We start from the raw sequence: 23,855 nt of genomic DNA, 5'->3' as shown, positions 1-23,855 counted from the left end.
CCGGAGCGGGAAGGGACTGGTCGAGGTTCCTGCAGGAGCGGAGAGGGAGGTGCTCACAGGCGGCCCCCGCGCCGTGCGTTTTCCGCGTCCTCCAGCAGAGGGGCCGGCGGCGGGCTCGGCGTCCAGCATAATAGCCGCTTTGATGCCGGGCGGCGGGGAGGGGAGGAGAGGGGAGGCGGGTCGGGAGGGGTGGGAGGGAGGGGAGTGTCCGGCCGCCCGCGCCATCCCTCCGCCCCTCGGTCCCACCGCCACACGCCGCGCGAGCTCGGACCAGGCGCCCGCCCCTCCTCCTCGTCCTCGCCGCGGTCGCGAAGCCCCGAGCCGGCGGAAGCCCGGTGCTCACCATGTCGGTCGCGCTCAGCAACAGGTTCCAAGGTAGGCGCCGCTGTCCCCACGCTGTCCCGCGCCCCTGCCCACACCCGGTGTCCCCCGCCCGCCACCTGTGCGCACGGGGCGGTCGGTGGGGTCTGCCGCGCGCGGGAAGCGGGCGCGAGCCGAGGGCGCGCGGCCCGGGGAGACCCCCGCTTCCCCGGCCGCCTCTTTGTCTCCTCCAGGAGGGAAAGCGTTCGGTTTGCTCAAAGCCCGGCAGGAGAGGAGGCTGGCCGAGATCAACCGGGTAAGCGCGCGCCGCCGCCTTCGCTTTTCCAGCCCCGCCGCCTCCGAGGGCAGCTGGCGAGTCGGCCCTAAAGCTCCCAGCGCTCCGCGGGTCCCACCTCCGTCTGCGCGGCTGTGCCTGCCGCAAAATCAACTCCCCTTCCTCTCCTTCACCCGGGCTTCCCCCGATTTCTTTCCTCCAGCCCCCTCCCTGTGCCTCCAGGTAGGTCCCCCTCCACCCCGTCCACCACCCTCTGGTCTCGGGTTGCAAGTTGTTACTCATAGACTAGGGAGGTAGGGCCCTCCCGGGAGCTCTGATGCCAGCCTGGCCCACCGGCCCCGGGCTCCCCAGGAGCCGGCCTGGGACCAGCTGCAGGGACTTGGCGCTGGAAGAGACCCCTGATGTCTCGAGTAATTCCCAGTTTTACAGCAAGGGACGGAAGAGAGGCTCAGAGAGGTGAGGGGGCTGCCCCTAGATGGCACAGCAAGTCTGGGTCAGGCTGCAGTTAGAACCCTAGGCTCCAGACTCACAGGCCAGTGCTCGCTCCACCCAATAAAAGGTTGGCCTCCTGCCTCTCCCCACCCCCCAACACACAAACACACACACACACAACTCCTTCTCACTCAGGCTTTTAGGAAAGGTTGCCTTAGAGACTTGGTGCTTTTCATCCTGATCCTAGTGGATTTCTAAAAAGAAATCCATCCGGCTGTTGCCAGGCACACAATGGGACGTTTTAGACCTTTGCTTAAACACCATTCAAATGGGCTCCCCTGGTGGCGCAGTGGTTGAGAGTCTGCCTGCAGATGCAGGGCACACGGGTTTGTGCCCCGGTCCAGGGGGATCCCACATGCCGCGGAGCGGCTGGGCCCGTGAGCCATGGCCGCTGAGCCTGCGCGTCCAGAGCACACGGAAGAGGCCACAACAGTGAGAGGCCCGCATACCACAAAAAAACAAACAACAAAAAAAAACCCACCATTTAAATTCTAGAAGATATGGAAAACTGTTAGGGCCTGCCTGGATTGGCCAAAACTCAAAGGCAGCACAGCAAGACTGGGGCTCAGATCTGGTCTCCATTATGTACCAGCTCTGTGGTCCCCAGCGAGGACCTCTCATCACAGAGCCGGGGTCTCCGTGAGGGCTCCATGAGGGAAGGCATGTTACGTGATTGGTCCAGCACCTAGCACAAGAGAAGACCTCCATGGATGGTACTAGGATACTTCTTGAGGAGGATGTCTCCAGGTTTCCTTCTAACTGGTTGCAGAATCATGCCCACTGAAACAAGGCTGGACATTTCCCCTGCAGGCTCCCCCGGGCCACTGGGCACCCAGCTCAGAGTCCCACAGTGGAAAGTCAGCAGGGCCCTGGTGGAGTCCATGTGGAGGTGGGTCCACGGTTGGCAGCACGGTTGTAGTATAACTCTCGACAGGGGCTTGCAGTCTTTATTCGCTCCTTGATTTCCTTGGACTGCCTAGAGCTAGGCAGCCTGCCTGGTTTCATTCCACTGGCCGTGGAGTCCCATGGAGGTTCTGGGGACCCCAGGGTCCCTCCAGGTAAACTCTGGCCTCCTCATCGCCATCCTCATCTGGCCTCTTAGTGCCATCTTGAGCACAGCTGAAAGGGAGCCTGGGCGTCTGGCTGGGGCTCTCGGGGGTCCAGGCTGCTGGGCTCCCCCCCAGTTCACTCTGCGGCCAGCTCAGCCTTGGTCTTGGCTGCTTTGGTCCTCTGGACAGGAGCCTGGAACCCTGACCTCATACAGCCCCCTGGGCCACTCAGCAGGCTGGGTTCCAAGCCAGTTGAATCCACCCACAGCCAGAGGACCCCGGGCCAGAGACAGCTGGAGATGGGGGAGAGGGGATTGTAGTTGGACAGACCAGAGGAGCTGAGAGTGTGTGGGACTTTCCATGCCAACACTGCCCTTGGGGGGATGGGGGGATTAGGTGGGGTGTGGAGGTGAGGCCACAGGGCTGTTTTGGGAGGTGTACTGGCTTGGCTCAGAAAGGGGAGGGGCTGTGGCTCTCTGGGGCTGGGCTGGATAGCGCTGAGATTGGGGAAGGTGAACAAGAGGGGGCTGTGTCCAACCACCTCGGGACCCCAACGCCCAGAGAGGGCAAGCAGCTGGCCAAGGCCACACCGAAGCCGGTGACAGAGCTTCCAGCCTAGCGTCCTTTCCCTGACTGGATGCTACTCTGAGACCCACCGTGTGAGCCCGGGCTACTGTCAGGTTGCTGGGACCCAGGCTCTGGGCTCCCGGAGGAAGGAGGCTCAAACCAGAAGCTTGAGCTGCTTCCCACCACAGCAGGTCAGGGTGGCCCCACCACAGTTTAGAGTCATGGGCAGAGGGGGCTGTTCACTGGCTCTGTGACCTTGGGCAAGCCACTCGAGATGATGGTAGCAGGTTTGTTGTGATTTTGCGGCGGAGATAATCTATGTAAAGCACACAGGAGAGCGGGCTGCTGTCTTGATTGCTATCATTGGTTTGTTTGGGACTTAAAAGTGTGGGAGTGGAAACCCAGGGGCAAGGTCTGAGGTAGACTGGCTGCTCGGCCTGGACCAGACCCCTTTGTCGGGCAGAATCTTATCTTCCCGTGTCTGAAATGGGAGCAGAGACCCCTGCTCTGCTCTAAGTCCCTGCAACAATCGGAGGAGATGAACAGACGGAAGCTCCTTGCAGACACTTCAGGGAGTCGCTGTGTTTGAGGGTCTGAGTCGGTTTTACCCACGGCCACGGCCATGGTGGAAGTTCCCTTGGGTGGATGGATTCTGGAGGGAACCACGTTGGCAGTCCAGATTGCCTGCCTTTGGGCTGCAGCTTCACTGCCCCACTGGAGGGGGGCTTCCGGGGGGCTGGGCTGAACGGCTGCCCCAGTGGTCCCGTGGAAGCCAGAAGGCGTGAAGGATGGGGCTTCGTGACTCACTGTATGTGCTTGGGCACCACTGTGGCTGCTGCCTGGGGCAGAGCCCAGCCTGGCTATGAGCTCTGGAGGCTTCTCTGGGCCAACCGTTCCTCTGGGGCCTTTCTCCCCGCTGGGATGGGCCAGCTTCCAGAGGGCAGTGGGGTAGCTCAGTCTTGGCTATTGTGCTTATAAGGGATTCAGGAGTCAAAATAGAAGGGGACTTGGGTGGACCTAAAGGTCCTGGCGGAACTGTATGAAAACGCACTTTTTTGGGGTTTCACTCTAGATTTTGCTCTCATTTTCTGAGCCCTTGGCGTGTGCCAGGCAGTGTGCCAGGCGTGCTTCAGACATTATCTCGTCGGATGTGCACTCCAACCCTGCGAGTGTCTGTTCCCATTTTGCAGGAGACGTCAGAGGGCCTGAGTAAATTGCCTGGGTTTAAACAGCCACACTTGAACCCAGGCTCTTCTCTCCATTTCTGGCCTTGATTGGGGCTCCTCTGTATGTGCCCGCCCCACCTCCGGGCTGTATGTGTGTGCGCGTGCGCGTGCGTGCGCGCGCGTGCTCTGCACCACTGGAGCGGGCAGGACCAGCGCGCGTCTCCTACTCCCCCACATAGCTGACATTCCCCGCGCCCTGATGGCATGGCAGGTGACCCCGGGCCAGCCGGGGCCGGCCTTATATGGCAACGGGACAAATTCCCTCCAGCTTCCCACAGGGACAGGGGGAAGCTGTGGGGCTGGGTGGGTGCCCCTCAGAGTGCCCTTAGCCTTGGAATGGAGCAGGAAGACACTGGAGGATGGTGAGAGCCATGGCTTTGCACCCGCCAGAGGCCAGGTTCTTTAACAAAACAGCATGAGTGGTGCCTTTGCTCCGGACCTGGCACTTGACGTAAATCATCTCACTGACTCCTCTCAATGGAACACTGGATTAGATAGATGCCCAGCCAGAGTCTGTAAACTTCCCCATGAGACAAGGATTACTAAGCCTCCCATTTTACAGATGAGGAAACAGAGGCTCAGCCAGGTGAAGTCACCCAGCCAGGAAGTGACACAGCCGGGATTCTGTCTCCGGACGCTGCCCCTGGCCCGCCCTGGCCCCTGTCCACCAGGTGGCTGTGGCCTCGCTGTGACACAGGCCTCTCTTGCTTATGTGGATAAGGATCTCTGGCTACTGTCCTGCCCTCTCAGCCGTCCTAGGTCGAATGAAGGGCACTCAGCATTCCCTGTAGCATTTCGGTGCCTGATGGTTATTTCAGAACCCACGTGGCACCTGTGCTGGGAAGAACTGGGTACGGCAGGCTGGATATCTCTACCTGGGGTGAGGCTTGTCCCCAGCCCTTCCCCCAGTAGTGGGGGACCTCTGAGACCTGACCCAGGCACTACACAGGTGTGTCTCTTTTCCTGTGTACTGGCAGTGCCACCCTGTCCCTGCCCAGGTGAATGTGCCCAGCTGGCATCGCCGGGCACCCGTCTCTCTTGCTCTTCCTTAATATATTATAAGGGAGATGGTGATAAGGGGCCACGTGAGCTTCTGAGGATTCAGTGTCCCCGCAGGTCCAACCAGTCTCGACCTCGGTGTGGCCATGTCGCAGGAAGCTGGAGATGGAATTTCTGCAGGGTCTGCTTCATTTGTGTAGTCAGTGGGGGTGTTTTTCTCCAGCTGCCCCATCTATTGGCGAGGGCACAGCGTCCGGATGAGGCCCCAGAGCTGCCGTGGGGAATGTGAGCCTGCTGTCCTCGTGGGTGCACGTTACAGGCTCCTGCTACACGCCAGGCACCGGGCCGGGCGTCTATGGCCTGGCCCTGGCCCTTTAAGAGCCTGTGGGCTGCATCAGAGGCCACACGGCCAGGCATCGTGCTGCCTGTCCTTGGGGTTTTCCCCCAAGGCTTCAGCCACCAGCCCCTTGGATGGCCTCCGAGATGGTGCTTATCTGCCAGCCCTAAAATTCTGCTGCGGCTAATTCATAAAGGCAAGCCTGGAGGGCCAGGAGCAGGTGCTAGAGGTACCAGCCCAGAAAGAGAGTTAAGTCAGGGTGGGCGTTGGGGGGTGCAGGCAGGTGGCAAAGGTCTGGAGGCCAGGACACAGCAGGGGCTGCCAACCTCTGCTGGTTGGGGAAATAGCCCCTCCTGGTCATGAGCACTTGGACGGGGCTCTCAGGGGGTGGGGGGAGTCTCTGATGTGCATCGGAGGTTGCAGATGACCAAGAGAGGCAGCAGTGAGCCCGTGCAGCTGCAGGCACCGTCCCTCGGGGCTGAGATGGGTGCACTCTGTCCTCCGTGGATGGCCAGTCACGACCAGTTCAGCCATAGGTATCCAAGGACAAAGCAAAGTTTGTCCTCGAGGAGGAATGACCAGGGGGTCAAGACTCACCAGGAGGACTTCGTGGCACAGTAGGGGACAAAGAAAGTTGTGGGTGGGTCTCTTCTCTGCCTTTCCCCAAGAGTTGTCTCTCGGTGTGGCTTGAGTTTGGGCGATCCAAACGCACAATGATAATCGCTAACCGTTAGTAAGTATACTAGGAGCCAGGCTCTTTCTATGCAGTTCGCTCATTTAATCTTTACACCAACCCAGTGAGGAGGTTCTATCTTTATGATTCCATTTTGCAGATGAGGAAACTAAGGCCCAGAGTGGTAAGGCAAGTCGCCCAGGGCCACAGAGCTAGTAAGTGCTGGAGCTGGGATGTGAACCCTGGCAGCCCGAATCAACCTCCCTGCCCTGTCCCTCTGCCTTGCACGCCCTGTACTTGCCTAGAGGAAGGATGGTTTCATCAAGACCTTGCCCTCTGGGCCTCAGTTTCCCCAGCTGTTGGACAAAGAGAGCAAGCCGGATGCTCTGAGGAGTCCCTTCTGGGTTCTGTGACTGGGTGGATGTTGGAACAGCTCTGCCACCTCCCTGGGCCTGGCCTGTGGACACTGGCTTGAGAAGTGACTGCCTGGTTCAGAGCTTCCTGTTTTCAACCCCAGGCTCCTCCCTGCTTGCATTTCCTGGTTCTTTGTCAGGGACTGACCAGGCCACCAAGGCCTCTAGACTTGCCACTCTCAGAGCCCAGGGGACCCCTGCATCCCTCATACCTGGAGGCCCTGACAGCAGTTTCTACAGCCTGAAAAACTTGTCTTTTGGGACGGTGGGTTGGAGTGGGAGAGGGGCTAGAATAAACCATCTACACACACCCCCATGCCCCTAGAGGGCTATAAAGTGGTTCCCTGGCCTCTGGAATAACATCTTTCTGCCCAAGAGGAAAGGTAACTCCCAGTATTGACTTTCTTTGCCCAGAAACCTGTGGCCAGGCCTTGTTTGGGGCAGGGAGGGAGCTGGGATGGTGAAGGGAGATAGACCTTGAATTGTGAAAACGTTGTGATCTTTAGTAAGTTGAGCAACCTCTCTGGGCCTCAGTTGTCCCATCTGTCAAATGGGAATACCCAAAAAGGAGAGAGAGCAACCATAACCAGCCTAAGTTAGGGGAGGGGTTTCCTTCCTAATCTATTTAATAGTCAGTGATGGTCTGGATGATGAGCTGTGGGTTGTAAGTGGACTGAATGTATATAGATGTTAGCCGATAATAATAATAAATGGCTAACATTTATTTAACATTTACTAAGTGCCGGGCACTGTGTTAAGCACTTTAGATCTGTTTGCTTACGTACTGTAATTCTCAGGACAAGCCTATGTGGTTAATACTTTTATCTTTCCTACAGATGAGGATACTGAGGCATAGGTAAATGAAGTCATTTTCACACAGCACTAAGTGTGCTCAGACCTAGGCATTCTGGCTCCAGTTTGCCCTCTTTTTGTTTCTGTTTTTGTTTTTCTTCCAAACATCTGGAGTGACTTCTAGCTCCATCTCCTCTGCCTGGGGGCCCAGAGTTAGGGCAGGGCGGGGCGGGTACAAGGGATCCGCCCAGTGGGCGTGGCTGTGCCCTGAGGCTGAGCTAGGATATGGGGGGAGGACCCCTGGAGGGAGGAAGCTGTGGGCTGTGCATGAGCAGGAACCAGGAATCCAAAGCTCGGAGGTGGGGTGGGAGCTGGCAGCCCAGCCAGTGGAGCTCCTGTGCCTGCCACCCGCCTTCCTGCCTCCCCGGCCCCCTGGTCCACACAGCTGCCCACCCACACGTGAACGAGTCAGCTGCTTCTCCCACCCCCGGTCACTCTGTGGCTCAAGCATTTGTCTCTGTTGGCTCTAAGGAAATGTGTGTTTCCAATCTCTGAGGCCTCTCCAGCCTCTGTCATACACACACACATGCATTTGCAAAGCTGCCTTTCCGTTGCAGGGCTGAGAGTGGAGAAAGTCATTCTGGGCTGAACGGCAGTATTCTCCATTCATTCGGTAATGTTTATTGAGCACCTACTGTACGCTGGACACTGCTGGGTGCTAGGCATCCGTGGGGCAGAGGCAGTAAACACATCCTCCTGGATGTGTCCTGTGACCAAGGACCTGCCTCCTCTCAGCATCCTTCCAACACCCACTTCCTTGGGTCACTTCTACTCCCCAGCTCTCTGCAGGGAGGGAACCCAAGCAGCCTCTGCAGTGGAGCTGAATCCCAGCTCAGCCACCTGTGAGCTGTGCTTCCTTGATGAGCAAGTTGTTCATCCTTTCTGAGTCTCAATCCATTGACCCTTCCTGCAGATATTTATTGAGCACCTACTATGCAGAACCCAGCAGGGGAAGACAGATAATGGACAACACCCTTAATAAGCAATTACACTGTAAATTGTGTTAGGAGATGACTCATCATGGTATAAAAGGTGTTATCTTAAGGTGGACTGGAAGTGGAGGAGGGGACTCCAGTGGACAGAGTGGATGGGGTTGGCCTCATTGAGATGGTGACAGTTGAGTAAAGACTTGAAGGAGGTGACATGCAGATATGTGCGCTCCAGGCAGGGCACACAGCTGGAGCAAAGGTCCCATGGTGGGAGCACACCTGGCATGGGAGAGGCATAGAAGGGAGGTCAGGGTGGCTGAGGCACCCACTCTGGTGGAGAGGGGTGGGGAGTTGGGGACAAAAATGAAATACCATGTTAGATGGTGATTGGTGCTAAGGAGAAAACCGGCTTCATCAGCGAAAAGACAATAATCCTGGAAGCCCCGGGGCTGCCGAGCGCACGGTCCTGGGGTCAGGTCCAGGGAGGGGTGTGGCTATCAAGCACCCTGTGAGCTCTTGTCTGTCTCTGTCTGTGTCTCATTTGTCTCCAAGACCCAGGACCATGTCCTACCCCTCGAACCCAATCTGTCTGGATCCCTAGAGGTGATCAGTGTCTATTACAGACAGGCTCCAGGCTGGTGCGGGATTTCGGGTCCACCAGAGCCTGGGAATTTGGAGGACCCCCAGGTCTTTCCCCAGAGGTTCCCAGATGTTGAGCCTTACCTGGGTTCTTGTGCCTCCCCAGGAAGGCTTTCCAGTTCCTAATGTGGTGAAGTGAAGGGAACATAGGGACAATGTGGTGAGTTGAACGTAGGCTAAATGGGTTCTAGTTAAAACTTCGGAGATGGTGAAGTTCCTACTTTTACGAAATATCCTTTTCTGAACTCGTGGCAACAGTCCATGGTCATCATTTAAAGTCTTTACTTGGCAAAATAAAATCTTGAAAGCCCAGTATTAGCACCTTCCCCCACGCTTTTGTGTTTTTTTTGGAAACGTTTCTTTCTGTTTCACCCCAGAGTCTGGGAACCATTGGCCAATTTGTACCTCCGCTGGACAGATATGGGATCTGTGACCCCAGGAGGTGCCTGGGTTGCTCAGGGTCACAGATAAGAGTTAATTGCCCTACTTTTGGTCAGGGAATGGGGGTGGGGGCCTCAGTGGAGAAGACCTACGAGAGGAAGCCAAGAGGAAGGGAAGGACAGACAGAGCCAGCCGACAGGAGGGCAGCCTTCCAGGCTGCAGGGGAAGGTTCCAGCTCCGTGGAGCTAAGCGCAGGCAGGGCTGTGCATGGCACACGGTAATGAGGCTCTGAGTGAGGCTGTGGCCGAGCCAGCTGGACCCCATGGGCCCTGGAGTCTGATGGACACAGGTTCCAAACCAACCCTGAGCTTCCCCAGGACCTGGGGACCCTGGACATGTTGTTAGCTCTCTGGTCCTCCTGTTGTCACCTGTAAAATCAGATAACAGTGGCTGTGAGGATTGAATGGGATAACATAGTGCCTGCCAAAAGCAAGGGGGCTATCAGAGGCCCCCTGACCCAGCGAGGGAAGCCACATTGGCGGGGGGTTCCTTCTACTCAGTCAAAGGGTGCTGAGTTAGTGTGGAGGAACTTGAACCCTGGAAGGGATCAGATTCTGCCCTACACGGAATTGTACCTACTGTTTACTGAGCACGGACGCTCGAGCCAGGTGCTAACTGCCCGCAGTGGGTTGTCTCGACTGAGGGGTAGGTGCCTGAGGAGGTGGGTACCCGTGAGCCCCTTTGACGGCTAGTAAGGAGGGGGCTGAGGATCCAAACCCAGAGGGCTTCATCCTCACTTAGGTTCTTGTCATTGTCCCATTCTACCTTCCATTTACAGTGACTGGAGAGGTAGTGAGTTCCCTGTCCTAGGAGATGTGTAAGTACAGACCTGGTCATCATTTAGTGGGAAATGACGGCAGGAATTTAGAAACATATTGAGTGATTGACCCAGATAAATTTTTTTTCATTTAAAAGATCATTTATTGAACTACAAGTACATATTTGTATGGAATGTTCTAAAATTTAGAATTAGAATTTTTTTAAACCCCTCAAAATTCACTTATAAGATGTCTTTGGTTGGCCTGGTCATAGTAGGAAAAACATTCAAGAGAATGGTAGAAAAACCAAGTTCAGCATAATGATTACCTCTGGGAAGGAAAAGAAATTGGATTAGGGAGGGGCAGAAGGGTCCTTCAAACTGTGTATTAGTTAGACCTAGATAACATTTAACATCATTTTGTTTTGTTTTATTTTATTTTATTTATTTATTTTTTGGCCGTGCCACGTGGCATGCAGAATCTTAGTTCCCCGACCAGGGAACGAACCCGTGTCCCCTGCAGTGGAAGTGTGAAGCCTTAACCACTGGACCGCCAGGGAAGTCCCTAACGTCATTTTAAACAGGGACTTCCTGTAATTTTAGGATAAAATTTAAATTTATCCTAAAATTATCCTTTAGGATAAGGACCTTGTCTTATTCACCTTGGTCTCACCTGCTCCCTGGATGCCTAGAATAGAGCAGTGTATACTGTGGTTCCTCAAAAACTGTTGAAGGAATGAAGGAGTCACAGCCATGTCAGTTGACTCAATGAGGAAAGCAAGGTCCAGGGAAGTAGAGGGGATTTGTGGACTCTGGTGCCAGGATGGGAACACACCCTCTGTTTCCTCATCTGAATGCAGGTTCTAGGGACGCTTAAAGATTAGCAACAAGGCAAGTAAGATACCTGGCCACTGCGCCCAGCCTAGCAAGTGCTAACTGTTAGTTTTTTGTTTTAAAGCCGGGCGAGTACCTGCTCCCTGCCCATCTTTAAGTGTCAGGGTTAAAGATAGATGCAGGCTCTAAAGTCAGACTGAGCTAACTTGAAGTTCTGGCTCTGTGAACCTCAGTTTCCTCATCTGTAAAATGGGAGTAATAATAGTTGCCACCTCTTGGGCCCACTGAGAGATCCGGAGCGACCATGTGGGTTAGTGCTTCGTTCTGGGGGCTGTTGTTAGTCCCTTCCCATCTCCTCTCAACTCCATCTGGTTCTGAAAAGACTCATTTGAGTCTCTCCAAGCATCTGAGGGGAAGGTGGGCCCTGTTTTACAGGTGAGGACACAGGTGAGAGGGTAAGTGACCTCTCAAGCAGTGGACAGTTATTTTCTGACTAGAGAGAGACTAATAATAATAATATAGCAGTTGCTGCTTACTGAACACTCTCCTTGGATTCTCATGCAAGAAGACGCTATGATAGTTATACCCATTTGGCAGATAAAGCAATAGAGATTCAGAGAGGGATCAGTTTGTTCAGGGTCACATACCTAAGAATTTAATGCCAGGGCCAAGCCACGTGTCTTTGGTTGCTCATGGCTTCATGCATCTTGGAGCCGGGGTGCCCTGGGGGGAAGCCCAGGTCCCTGCACCCGTAATTCAGAGGTTGACTGAAGGTGTTTAGTCTTCTACAGCGGAACCTCTGGGCCCCACCCCCAGCTGCTGAGCAAACTTCCTACCCATGGGGTGGATTGTACCCATCCGCCTCTGGGGGTTGACAGGAGGCCAGGACTACCACTGCCCTGCGCGGCCAAGCCCAGCCACCTGGCGGGAGAGGAGGCGATGGGCAGTGGGCCTGTGTGTTGGTGAGTTCTGCCTGCTGACCCCTTGCTCAGTGCTGTCCTCTCTCCTCTGTAGGAGTTCCTCTGTGACCAGAAGTACAGTGATGAAGAGAACCTGCCGGAAAAACTTGCAGCCTTTAAAGGTGAGCTGGGGCTGGCTGCCCACCCCCCCCCCCCAGGAGAGCTGGGTGGGCCCCTCCACCCCCTTATACAAATCCTCGCCCGCAGGGGCAGGCTGCACCCGTGTTGCATCCACAATACCCCTCTTCCCGACGGGCTGTGAGACGGGATGCCCAGCCTGGGGGCACAGGCCCCTCGTCCCTCGCCTGCGGGCCCCGGCCGGCCCTGCCCTTCCCTCCCTTCTGCTGCCCAGCAGGGCTCAGGTTGGCTCCTGCCCGCCCCTGCCCAGGCCCTGCTCGCTCCCGGGGCCCCAGCACACAATCAGCTCTTTGTAGCAGCCCTTGTCTCTCCCCCTGCGCGGTGGAGCATCTTGGGAGCCCCTGCGGAGAATGGACGTTTGTGTCACCACAGTGGGGCAGGGGGCAGAGTTTCTGCCCATTGAATCTCGGCAGCACAGGATGAAAAGAAAACAGGGCCCGGGAGTCCGCGCGGGGAGGGGGCGGCATAAAGGTCCTTCTGTTCCGGGCCCTGGCGCTTGGTTCTCAGCCAGCGGCTCGAAAGGAGAGGAGCTGTGCACATAAGGAGTGGGACAGACCCACCTTTCCTGTCCGGGAGATGCACTCGCGCTGCGGGGGCCCTAGGCGCGCTGGGGGACCACGTGAACATCCTCCAGGCTGCGTCCCCCCTCCCCCCCCCAGAGTCTTGGCAACGTGGACACCCTCCCTGCTCCAGGGCAAGGAACCTGCCAATGCTCTTCAGACCGCTTATAACGTAGCCATCCTTAGGCAGGACACCAATGGCTAAGCATTTGCTGAGCGTGACCTTGTGTTCAGGGATGCGATCTTCCTGCCTCATCCCAATCCAGCCAGGAGGGAGATGGTGGGAGCTTGCTTTAGTTTACAGATGAAGAAACTCAGGCTCAGAGAGGTGGGGTCATTTGCCTGGGGTCACACAGCTCACCTATGGCAGAGTTGGGGCTTATACCCATATTGGTTTCACTCCAAATCCCCTGCTTGTCACCGTTACACAATGGTGCTTTTTACATGGGAAGGAAGGAAGGGAGGAAGGAAGGAAGAGAAAGAAAGAAAGAGAGAGAAAGAGAAAGAGAGGGAAAGAAAGAAAGACGGAAGGAAAGAAAAGAACTAGAAGAAAGAAAGGAAGGAAGGAAGAAAGAGAAAGAAAGAAAGGAAGGAAGGAAGGAAGAAAGAGAAAGAAAGAAAAGAAAGAGAAGAGAAGAAAAGAAAAGAAAAAAGAACTAGAACGAAGACACGCCCACCCCTGGCTGGTTCCCCTGCCCCATCCCTCTGCCCCTCCCCCTCCCAGTGCAAAGCAGGAGCGGCCAGTCCTTTCCCTTCTCCCTGGATACCAATAGGGTCACTCTTCAGAGGTGGCTCTGAGAGGAGGGACAGAGGTCCCAGGGGTCTAACGACCATTCTCCTTGTCTTCATTGGGCTGTAGGATAAGGGTCCATCCTGGGACCACAGGAGGTTACCTTGGAAGCCAAGGGACTACGGAGGTTTCAAACCATTCACTCATTTGATCTCCAAATGAGCCTTACTAGGCACCAGGCCATTTGGGGCCTGGGTACACGATGGAGAACACACAAGACGGCCCCTGGCCAAAGGAGCCCGTGTCCTAGTGGGGGAGGGGTGGTGACGAGAGAGCAAGGAAGTAGAAAGTGTGTCATGGTAGCAGGTGCTTTGCGGGGGTGACTGACGGTGCCCAGTTAAAAAGGCTTGGGGGCCCTGAAGGCGTGAGGAGGGGCCCTGAGAATGCCCGGGAGGAACATGCCAGGCAGAGGGGCGGCAAGCCTGGGCTCAAGGGTCACTGGCAGGACCTTGGCTTTCTCGTGCTGGCTGCTGGGGCAGAATAGACCCTGTGGCTACTCAAGGCCGCACGACTTGTTTGCCCCCACTGCCTGGTCAGGAGACACCAAGCTCGTTGCTCCGACCCCTTGATCAGGGAGGTTTAACTCAAAGTCTGCAGGTGAGGTTTGCGGGGAGGGTCTCTGCGCCCCGGGCACTGTATGTGTCGCTTTGTAGTCAAGGGCAGGTCTTCTCCGGAGAGAGCATCAGATTCTCAGTGGTAGCCATGACCGCCCCCCTGCCACCAAAAGTTCAGAACTACAGGGACTTCTTAAATTGGGGGTTCTCACACCTAGCTGCCCATCTGAATCGCCTGAGATACTCTGAAAACACACCAATTTCTGCCTCCCAGATCCTGCAGATCTGCATCTCCAGGGCCGGGAATTTATTCTGGTCACTTTACAGCCGATTCGGATGCAGCCAGCCCACACTGGGGGCCTGGGGGGAAGCCGCTGCCCTTCTTGGTACAGGGTCAGAGTGGCCCCCGGGCACCTTTCTCCATGGTGCCTGTGAGCAGGTGATGCAGGTGGGCAAGCCCTTTTCCCAGAGACAATGGTTTTCCCCAGAGGAATGACGGGACTTGTGTCAAGACCCCGACGTGGGGTGAGGAGGATGGTGTGGGCACCCTGGGGACCCAGCCAGCTGCCCTCAAGGGAGTCCCTGGGACCCTGCAGGGGGCAGCCCTCCTTCCCAGTTAATGCCAGTTTTTGCTCTGTGATTTCCAGAGAAGTACATGGAGTTTGACCTGAACAATGAGGGCGAGATTGGTGAGTGAGGCCTTGGGTGAGCCGGCGGGTGGGGTGGGGGAGAGTGCTCCGTGGGTAGGGGGTGTGGGCGTCCAGAGAACCCCACTGACTCGCCTGCATGGGTGAGCGGCCTGGGGCTATATTTTGAGGATGACAAGCACCGACTGAAGCTTCCCCGATGGGCCAGGCCAGCCAAGCTGGCCTTGAACTTGTCTGCCTTTCACCCTGGATCTCCTGCCCCCCAAACTCCTCTCCCCACTGCTTCCCTCCCCGACCCCAGCTCCCTGCCCACACCCCAGCCTCCCACCCCAGGTGCTCCCGGGACTCAGGATAGAGGTGCCACCCAGCTCAGGGCTGGAGATGCTCAGGCTGTTGCCACCCTGGCCCAGGGGGCTGGCATTTCCTTTGTCCCCAAGCCTGTCCTTCCATTTGAACACTGTCCTGCAGTTGACAAGGGCCTTCCATGGACATTGGTCCTCTCTTCCAGCAGACCTTTATTGTGTCCTGCCGTCCAGGCGCTAGGGGTGACAAACACCTTTTCCATGGCACTTATGTTCATGACCATACCTTGACCTTCACCAGTAGTGTTATGACACGGTCAAGGTCGGTTTAATTGTTCCCATTGTACGGATGAGGAAACCGAGGCTCAGAACGGTGAAAGGACTTGCTTGGGGCATGTGGTCATTAAGTGGCAGCCAGGGCCCAGATCCCAGCCTGTGGTTTCCGAGTGGGTTCTCCCTCCAGCGTTTCTCCCCCTCCTCTGTCTTCTCACATTTTTCTCCTTTTTGAATATTTTTATCCCTTTTTTTCTTAAAGCGATGTATCAAATGAATACATCGTCATCCTAAAACGTTTTGGCAATCACAGCAAAGCACAAAGACAAAAATACATCACCACAATCCCACCTCCCAGAAATAACTGTGATAAAGATTTTGGTTTATATCCTTCCATTCTTTGTTCTAATCACAAACACCGTTCGATACCATTTTAGGACCTCCTTTTAAAATTTTGTACAATATATTGTTAGTATTTTGACATATAATTCATTTTTTTAAAATATAATTAATGGCTGCATGATATCCCATTTGGGGACAGACTATAATTTATTCAATCAATGCCTTAGTATCACCCATTTAAATGATGTCTGGTTTTAACTCACTGATAATCCTGTGAAGAACGTCTTTGTACATGAATCATTATCCACATTGCTGATTATTTCTCTAGAGTAAACCTCAGGAATTAGACCTTCTGGGTCAAAGGCTTTTGAAGCATCTTGCCAAATTGCCTTCCAGAAAGGTCTTGCCAATTTAGAGTGTGGCCAGCAGCGTGTAGGAGACCTTTCACTTCTTCCTGTAGAACACTGCCCAGCTTTCTTTGAAATGTCCTGGACATCCTGGCACCTAAGGGTCTGGCACCAGTCGTGCCGGCCCTGCCTCTCCGGTGAGCTGGCCCACTACTCCCCTGACCCTAAAATTGGCCCCTTGCTCCACCCGCACTCCCACTGTCCTTTGCTGACCTGACGCATTGTTCACGGAACAATCCGAAGGAAATTGCCTCAGATCTTGGGAGCCAGGAGGTCAGAGGCACCACCTCCTCGGAGTGTAGTGACTTTGGTGCCTCCCTTGTTTTTCTTGAATTTTGTTCTTTTGTTGGTTTTCCTGCTCTGCGGGATGTTCTTGGCATCCTCTCCCTTCCAGCGAGGTGGAGCCAGGGACCGCAGGGTGGGAGTGGCAGGTGGGGAGAAGCTGCCACCGCGCCCTGGAAAGTGACTCCTGATGCCTGGGTCAGGCCGACGCCCTGACCCCACCTCACTGGGCCGTGACTTCCCGGGTAGCTGGAGCTGCAGGCTCACGGTCACCTGAACCTTAGGCAGCAGCAGAGAGAACAACAGAATGAAGAAGAGAGGCTGTGTTCCTGGACACCTGCTGTGTGCCAGGTGCTTCTGCTGCATCCTCGCTCCAGATGATCCCATCAACCCATTTTACCACTGATGGGAGGAGGGGCTCAGAGAGGTTAAGTAGTTTGTCCCAGGTCCCACAGCCAAGAATAGCAGAGCTGGGTTCCAACCCAAGTCTGTCTGACTTTAGAAGCCCAAGTCCCTAACCTCTAGTCCATACTGCCCCCTCAGAGAGCAGGGAAGATGTGATGGGCTCATTCTCCCTGGAGGAGAAAAGCTGTCGACTGCAGTCTCCAGGGATGGACTCTCCTGCCGGGCTTGTTCTGGGCATGGGGGTGCCAGAGGGGAGCTTCCCCACTCAGCCGGGCCCCCTGACTCCACTTAACGGCTCTGCTTTTCCTCCGGCAGACCTGATGTCTTTAAAGAGGATGATGGAGAAGCTTGGGGTCCCTAAGACCCACCTGGAGATGAAGAAGATGATCTCGGAGGTGACGGGCGGGTTCAGCGACACCATCTCCTACCGAGACTTTGTCAACGTGATGCTGGGGAAACGGTCGGCGGTCCTCAAGCTGTGAGTACCTCCCACCTCTCCTGGGACCTCTGGAGGCAGTCATAGTGTGTGGAGAGGCTCCTGGCTTGGGCGTCTCAGCCAGTCCCTAGCCAGGAGGTAATTCACTATGTGATCTACTGGGCAAGATGCTTAATTTTGATGAACACGATTTTCTTATTTGTCAAATGGTCACATTAATATGTACCTTGCAGGCAAAATGAGCCTGTAGCAGAACTTCTGGTAGAATCAGTGCTCAGTAAGTGGCCGGCTGTGATGGTGACGATGATGATAAATGCACTGCTGAAACCTTCTGAGCCTCAGCTTCCTTGTTTGTAGAGTGACTCTACCACCCCATGGGGTTGTGAGCATAACAGAGTCAAAAACCGGCTCTAAAGGGAGGTATCGTTCAAATTTTGATGCTATTTCTTGCTACTGAAACGACCTTGGGCAAATTACTTTCCTTCACCTATAAGACAGAGATGGTCATAAATATCTTTTTTTTTTTTTTTGCGGTACGCGGGCCTCTCACTGCTGTGGCCTCTCCTGTTGCGGAGCACAGGCTCCGGACGCGCAGGCTCAGCGCCCATGGCTCATGGGCCCAGCCGCTCCGCGGCATGTGGGATCTTCCCGGACCGGGGCACGAACCCGTGTCCCCTGCATTGGCAGGCGGACTCTCAACCACTGCGCCACCAGGGAAGCCCCGGTCATAAATATCTTGCATGAAGTGTTGTCCTGAGGGTTAATGAGATAATATATATGAAGCGTCTAGCCCAGTACCTGGCTGACGGCAAACACCTAGTGTATGGTGACCAAAGTCACACTTTGCGGGTACTTCCCCACTGGAGAGCAGCAGAGAAATTCCTTGGAGAGTCCCATGGTATGTGTTCAAGCTGTAAAGGACACTCACTTGGCTTTTACGCGATAAGATTAACTTTTTCTTAAAAAAATTGAAGCATAGTTGATTTATGATATTGTGTTAGTTTCAGGTATACAGCAAAGTGATTCAGTTATACATATGCATGTTTTGTTCAGATTCTTTTCCATTATAGCTTATTACAAGATAGTGAATGTAGTTCCCTGTGCTACACAGTAAATCCTTGTTGTCTATTTTATATATAGTGGTGTGTATCTGTAAGATTAACTTCTTCAAATGTACCAATGTAAAATATACCTGTCTCATTTTACAAAGCGGGAAGCGGGGTGACCTGCTGGTAAGCCCACGGTTCAGGCTGGTCTGGTTGGAGTGTTTATTGTCGGGAGGGATGGGGCAGGAGGGGTGGTGGGAGAACCGTCCAGGTCAGATCATGCTGCACCTGAGAGGCCAGGTGGTAGCAATAAGAGTGGTGATGCTATTAAAAACCACAGCTAAGATTTAGTGGACATTTACTATGTATTGGGCACTTCCAATCTGATCCATCTAGTCTGCATAGTGACTCCTTAGATGAATCATTCATTCATTCAGCAAATATTTATTAAGCACCACCTGTGTGCCAGGAATTATGCTCGGTGCTGGGGACACATGAATTACTTACATTCTGATGGAAAGAGACAGACAAAAACAAACCACAACACCAGATTGCAACAGTGCAATACAAAGAAAAATAAAGTGGGCGAGAGGAATAGAGAGGGGTGGCATAGTAGGCAGAGAGGGTCTCATTGAGCAGGTGACATCTGACCTCCTGCGCGAGGGAGATGTGAAGAAACGAGCCATGTGAATATCTAGGGGAAGGCATTCCAGGCAGAGGAAGCAGCAAGTGCAGAGGCCCTCTTACGCTCAAGGAATAGCACAGAGGCCCGTGTGTCTGGAGTGCAGTGAGTGAAGGATGAGTCTGCAGAGATGGGCAGGGGCCAGGTGATGTGGGCCACGGTTGATTTAGCATTTTGTACTGCCGTGGAGGGATGCCATTGGAGTATTCTAAGCTAGGAGCTGACTTTTAAAAGGCCCCCTCCGACTGCGGTGGGGACAAGAGTGGCAGCAGGCAGGCCGGTAGGAGGCTCGTGCACTTGTGCAAGTCAGAAATGAGGCTCTCAGCCTGGAGAGGCTGTAGTGGAGGTGGGCAGGGGCTGTCAGAGTTGGGAGTGATTTTGGAGGTAGAGCTAGAAGGGTTGTTTCCAGGTTTAAAAGAAAACAAGGAGTCTGATGGTTGTAAGGTCTGGGGTCTGAGTTAACTGAGTGATGGTGCTGTTTGCTTTGAGAAAAGAGCAGGGGGGAAGGTGGGAATTGAGCTCAGTTTTGATGTATTGAATTGGAAGAGCCCCTAGACACGCAAGGGGAGGGGTTGAGGAGGGAACTGGCTGTGCAGATCTGGAGCTCAGAGGTAAGCCGTTTGTGGACTATCACGCTTTGTTGTTTTTTTAAATTTTATTTTTTAATTAATTTATTTATTGGCTGCGTCGGGTCTTCGTTGCTGTGCATGGGCTTTCTCTAGTTGCGGCGAGCGGGGGCTACTCTTTGTTGCGGTGCACGGGCTTCTCATCACGGTGGCTTCTCTTGTGCAGCACGGGCTCTAGGCGTGTGGGCTTCAGTAGTTGTGTCACACTGGCTCGGTAGTTGTGGCTCGTGGGCTCTGGAGAGCAGGCTCAGTCGTTGTGGTGCACGGGCTTAGTTGCTCCACGGCATGTGGGATCTTCCCGGACCGGGGCTCGAACCCATGTCCCCTGCATTAGCAGGCAGGTTCTTAACCCCTGCGCCACCAGGGAAGCCCGACTATCACACTTTGGATGGGATTTAAAGCCAGGGACTGAAGGAGCCCACCCAGGGAGGGAGTACAGAGGGTGAAGGGCACTGTCACTTGGAACAGCTCCAGGATGCAAGTGCTTTTGACATCCTCACTTTCAGTTGGAAACATTGAGCATCGGTGGGGTTGAGTGTCTTGCAGCAGTCACCAGCTGGGAAGGAGTAGGGCTGGGATTCAAATCCAGGCAGTTTCCCTCCAGAGGCTATACTTTGAACCCCCATCCTCTTCTGCTGCCCAGATTTTACTGTCAGAGTAGTGGGAGGTTTTTGAAGATCTGAAGGGGTTTTGAGCAGAGCCACGGCCCAGCCGAGCTCTGCTTCTTCCTGGCAGTGTGCTCAGGGGAAGGCGCATGACCTAGAAGTCCGAGGTCTCGAGTGAGTGTCGTCCTGCCTCGGGCTGCCTGTGTGACTCGGACGAGTCTCATTGCCCCTTTGTGTCTCAGCTTTCTCCTCTGTAAAATGGGACTAGCAGCCCCCTCTGTGGAGTTGCCGCATGGGCTTCTGGGAAAATCTCGCTGGAGAGTGGATGCAAGGGCATTCTGTGGAGGACCCTGCAGATGTGAGGGCTGGGATGATCTTTCCCTGGACGAGGAAAGGAGTCCTAATCCTGTTTTGTGTTTTCTTTCTTTTCTCCGTTTCTGAACCAGAGTCATGATGTTTGAAGGAAAAGCCAACGAGAGCAGCCCCAAGCCAGTTGGCCCCCCTCCAGAGAGAGACATTGCCAGCCTGCCCTGAGGACCCCCGCCTGGACCTGCCCCGCCCTCCCCACTCCTCTGCCTCCCTCCTGATCTCACTGCCCTTCTCGACTCATTGCGATGTGTCTTATTTGTTCTGTTTGGTCGTTGTGCGTTTGTTTTTTCGTCAGCAGGGTCAGTGATCTCTTTGTGTAGCACAAGTTATCTGCCTTAAAGGGGCTCTGGGTTGGGGAGTCCAGATCGCCTCCTTCTCTTTTTCCCTGCATCTCCCCTCCCTGTGCAGAAGGGCTGACATTAAACCAAAAACCAGAGGGTGCAGGGCCAGGACAGGGAGACCGGAAACCTGTGATTCCCGCACTTGAAGCTGGTACTGTTTGTCCTTCCAGGTCACTGAGCTAAGTCCTGGTACCCTGGCCTGGCCCTGGTGAGGCCCTCTGCCCCTTTCAGAAGACCCTGGAGTCGGGATAAGGCTGCAGGGCCTCGTTAGGGTATCCTCGGACAGCTCTGTGGTTCCAGTGCTCTTGGGTGGGCCAGGATGTGGCCACACAATGTCCCACCTCCTCATCTGGTCCCCTCTCAGTCCACACTTCGTCTTATCCTTAGTGAGGTGACAGAAGGAGAGAAGGAGAGAGACTTGGCAATTTGAGCCCTTCAGGAAGGTTCCAGAGGAATCCTCTAGCCTTGCCCCCTGGCCACACATGTACAGGCAGCTCAGAGGAAGGGTGCAGCTCCCCCTGACCCTTGCTGGGGCTTCAGGGGCAGAGGGGGTCCAGGGGCCTTGGGGGAGGGGATTCAGCTCAGTCTAGTCCCACCTTTTAGGGAGGATGTTGAGGGCTACAGGATAGGAGGATGAGGACTTAAATGCTCACGGCAAAGAGAGGCAGCACCACTGTTAAGCCAGGAGCTGAGAAATAGGTTGCCTTTCTGATCCCAGTCTGCTTGAAACCTGACTCTGCTTCCCCATTTGCCTTCACACCTTCCTTACACCATTCATTCGTTCATTCGTTCACTCACTCCGTCATTCAACAGGTAATTATTGACAACCTATTATGAGCTTTAAGTCCCCCCACTTTGCCCTGACGTGTGCCATGTCCAGTGTCTCTCTAATTCATCATTCTGTTTCCAAATCACTCAAAACCTTGAGCTTGGGGACTAGATTGTCACCTGTGTTTTTTATTATGGACTAGGGTTTTAGAGCCCTGACTCACCCTGTAGGTTAGCTGGGCCAGGCCTCTCAGTTCACAGGTGAGGAAACTGTGGTGACCCACAGGGATTAAGTGCCTTGCCCTAGGGCGGGGGTCAACCTGGAGACGGAAGATCCAGACCGGGGCCCAGGTGTTCAGATGCCCTGCCCATGCCTCAGTCAGTGATGAAAACAAGGGAAGGGGCGGAGAGGGGCAGTCTCCTAGGTCAACCCTTGGGCGAGGCCCTGGGCCAGGATTCACCCTTCCCAGTGCCTCCGAGGCAGCATCAGCAGGGACCCCAGCCTTGACCCCACCTGTATTCTGGAGTCCCTTCCCCTGCCCACTCAGGACTTAGATGCACTCATCCATTGAACGTGTTTATTAACCACCTGTTAGGGGCCAAGAGCTAAGAACCCAGTAGTGAAATGGACAGACTCATGGAATTTAGAGTCTAGTGGGGAAGTCTGACCCAGGTGATGAAAGTTAGGAAAGAGGAGGATATGAGGTGACTGCAGGGCAATCCTGGGGGGCCTAACTGGGCCCAACACTGGGCAAGGGTCTTGGAGAAGCCTTCACAAACCTGAAGAGGAGAGCTGTGGGGGGGGGGGCGCTGGAGCCCTTGGGAGCTCACTGTGACTCCTCTGACCTGTAATCAAGGCCAAGGAGCTGACTTTACAGCAGCTGCAGGGAGTGGAGCAGGTAGGGGATGGGGAAACAGCCAGGTGGGGTTAATCCACTGGTCTCGGCCAGTTCAGGAACGAGATTATTCGGCCACGACTGGCTGATCTTCGGCCTAAGAAGGTACTTCAAATGCATAAGCCTAGTTGCAGTTTAAACCCCAGCAGAACATTCCACCCTGTACACGTAAAATCTCACTTCCACTCCCTCCCCTGCCTTTTTCTTTTTTTCTCCTGAGATCCTTAGGTGAGCAACTGCCTGTCTCCACCCCTTCCCACTGCCTCTCCTTTCTGGGACAGGCTGAGACCTTTGAGCAAGGTAATGCCTTCCTTGACTACCCATCATAGTCAGTGTATCTGTACCTCACTCAGACAGGAGGACAGAACCAACCAGGCTTATTTCAGCGGGTTACACACTTTACAAGACTGCAGGAAACCTTCTTAAGGGAGGAGAGCAAGTGGGTGTGTCCCCAGCTTCTAGAAAGGGCAGGAAAGAGTTCTCTCATTGGATGGGGAGTGTCCTGGGGAAACTTTACCAGCTCCTTCATCATTTGGAATTCAACTTCCAGAGGGAGAGGGTCTCAAGAGTGGTCCCTGGAAAGGGGGTGTGGTCTGCATGTATTTCAGGTTGTGGCTATTAGCTCTAGGACTCTTACTTCTCTGGCTAAGGGCTCAGCTTCTAGGAGTTCAGCTGTCTTCTTTCTGAAAGACCAAATCTAACTAATGTAACCAGCAGCTTGGGGACTGCCGAGTATGGCTCTGTCCCTGCCATTCAAAAGGAAGGAGTGTGTCGGGCAAGTTCAAGTGGATGCAGTATGTGTGTGCGGGTGCGTGTTGAGTATGTGTGGTACTGGACTGGAAATAAAACAGACAAACTTATCAACGTCTTGACTGGTGTATTTTGGGGGTGGTTCCGGGGTCAGCAAATTCAGAAGAGCTAGCTGATATAGTGACACGACTGAATGTGTCCTGTGTGCCTTTATTCCTCACAGCAACCCCATGAGTAAGGTTCTATTATATCATCCTAGTTTGATAAATGAGAAGCAGGCTTGGAGCAGAGAAGCAGTTTGCTGAAAACCAAATAGTAAGTGGCAGAATACACCCCCCCCTCCCGGAGCTGACCCATGGCCTCCAAGTTAAGAATCTCTGTCCTAGAGCATTTATAATATAATTCAACTACAAAAATCTCCACGTAGGACTGTGTAATAGCCAGCAATCAGCAAGGCTGAATTCTAATCCAGCCTTCACCACTTTCTGACTGAGGGGCATTGGGGAATTTTCTTAACTTCTCTGTGCTCCCAGCTGCCTCATCAATTAAATGGCAATGATAACTGCTAGGTGACTAGGATGTCTTTGCGCGGTGTTTCGCGCAGTTTCCAGGCTTGTTACTCCAACGAGTAAACAAAGCTGATCGCTGGGGCCCTTTAATATCCCCTTTCAGCCTTCAGACACGTAAGGGTCTCCTTGGCGAGAACCCGGCCCCCCGACTTTCTGAGAACCTTTTTCTTCCACACTCCTGTAAAGCCTTTCTCAGAAGCTACAGCCCCTTGGAAATATTTGTCAAGTTCCCAACTCCTCTGAAATCGGAACTATTAATAACCACCTACATCCAAAGACTACTACGAAGTTTCAACGAAACGAAC

The 23,855-nt window shown here is 54.2% G+C and overlaps 1 protein-coding gene across 3 annotated transcripts; it reads left to right on the top strand.

The window, feature by feature from the left end:
• The first annotated feature begins 217 nt into the window (after positions 1–217).
• On the top strand, positions 218–23,091 carry AIF1L (allograft inflammatory factor 1 like). 3 transcript variants are annotated; one of them, XM_067742936.1, is made up of 6 exons: positions 219–375; positions 555–616; positions 11,818–11,884; positions 14,452–14,493; positions 16,778–16,940; positions 20,304–23,091. In XM_067742936.1, the coding sequence occupies exons 1-6, from the start codon at positions 345–347 to the stop codon at positions 20,389–20,391; spliced, it is 453 nt and encodes a 150-aa protein (XP_067599037.1). In that variant the 5' UTR covers positions 219–344; the 3' UTR covers positions 20,392–23,091. The 3 variants fall into 3 exon arrangements, with proteins under 3 accessions (XP_067599038.1, XP_067599037.1, XP_067599039.1); XM_067742937.1 differs by lacking the exon at positions 14,452–14,493 and having other exon boundaries at positions 218–375; XM_067742938.1 differs by lacking the exon at positions 555–616 and having other exon boundaries at positions 242–375.
• Positions 23,092–23,855: the final 764 nt, after the last annotated feature.

The sequence above is a fragment of the Pseudorca crassidens genome, chromosome 7 (genome assembly GCF_039906515.1).
Source record: "Pseudorca crassidens isolate mPseCra1 chromosome 7, mPseCra1.hap1, whole genome shotgun sequence".
Classification (NCBI taxonomy): Eukaryota; Metazoa; Chordata; class Mammalia; order Artiodactyla; family Delphinidae; genus Pseudorca; species Pseudorca crassidens.
This window is presented reverse-complemented; position numbering and strand designations above follow the sequence as displayed.

What these genes read in the sequence shown, in the direction of transcription:
- AIF1L (XM_067742936.1), top strand. Translation starts at nt 345, where the DNA reads ATGTCGGTCGCGCTCAGCAACAGGTTCCAAG. An exon ending in AAAACTTGCAGCCTTTAAAG is followed by an intron (nt 11,885 to 14,451) that starts GTGAGCTGGGGC and finishes TGTGATTTCCAG; the next exon opens with AGAAGTACATGGAGTTTGAC. An exon ending in GAACAATGAGGGCGAGATTG is followed by an intron (nt 14,494 to 16,777) that starts GTGAGTGAGGCC and finishes TTCCTCCGGCAG; the next exon opens with ACCTGATGTCTTTAAAGAGG.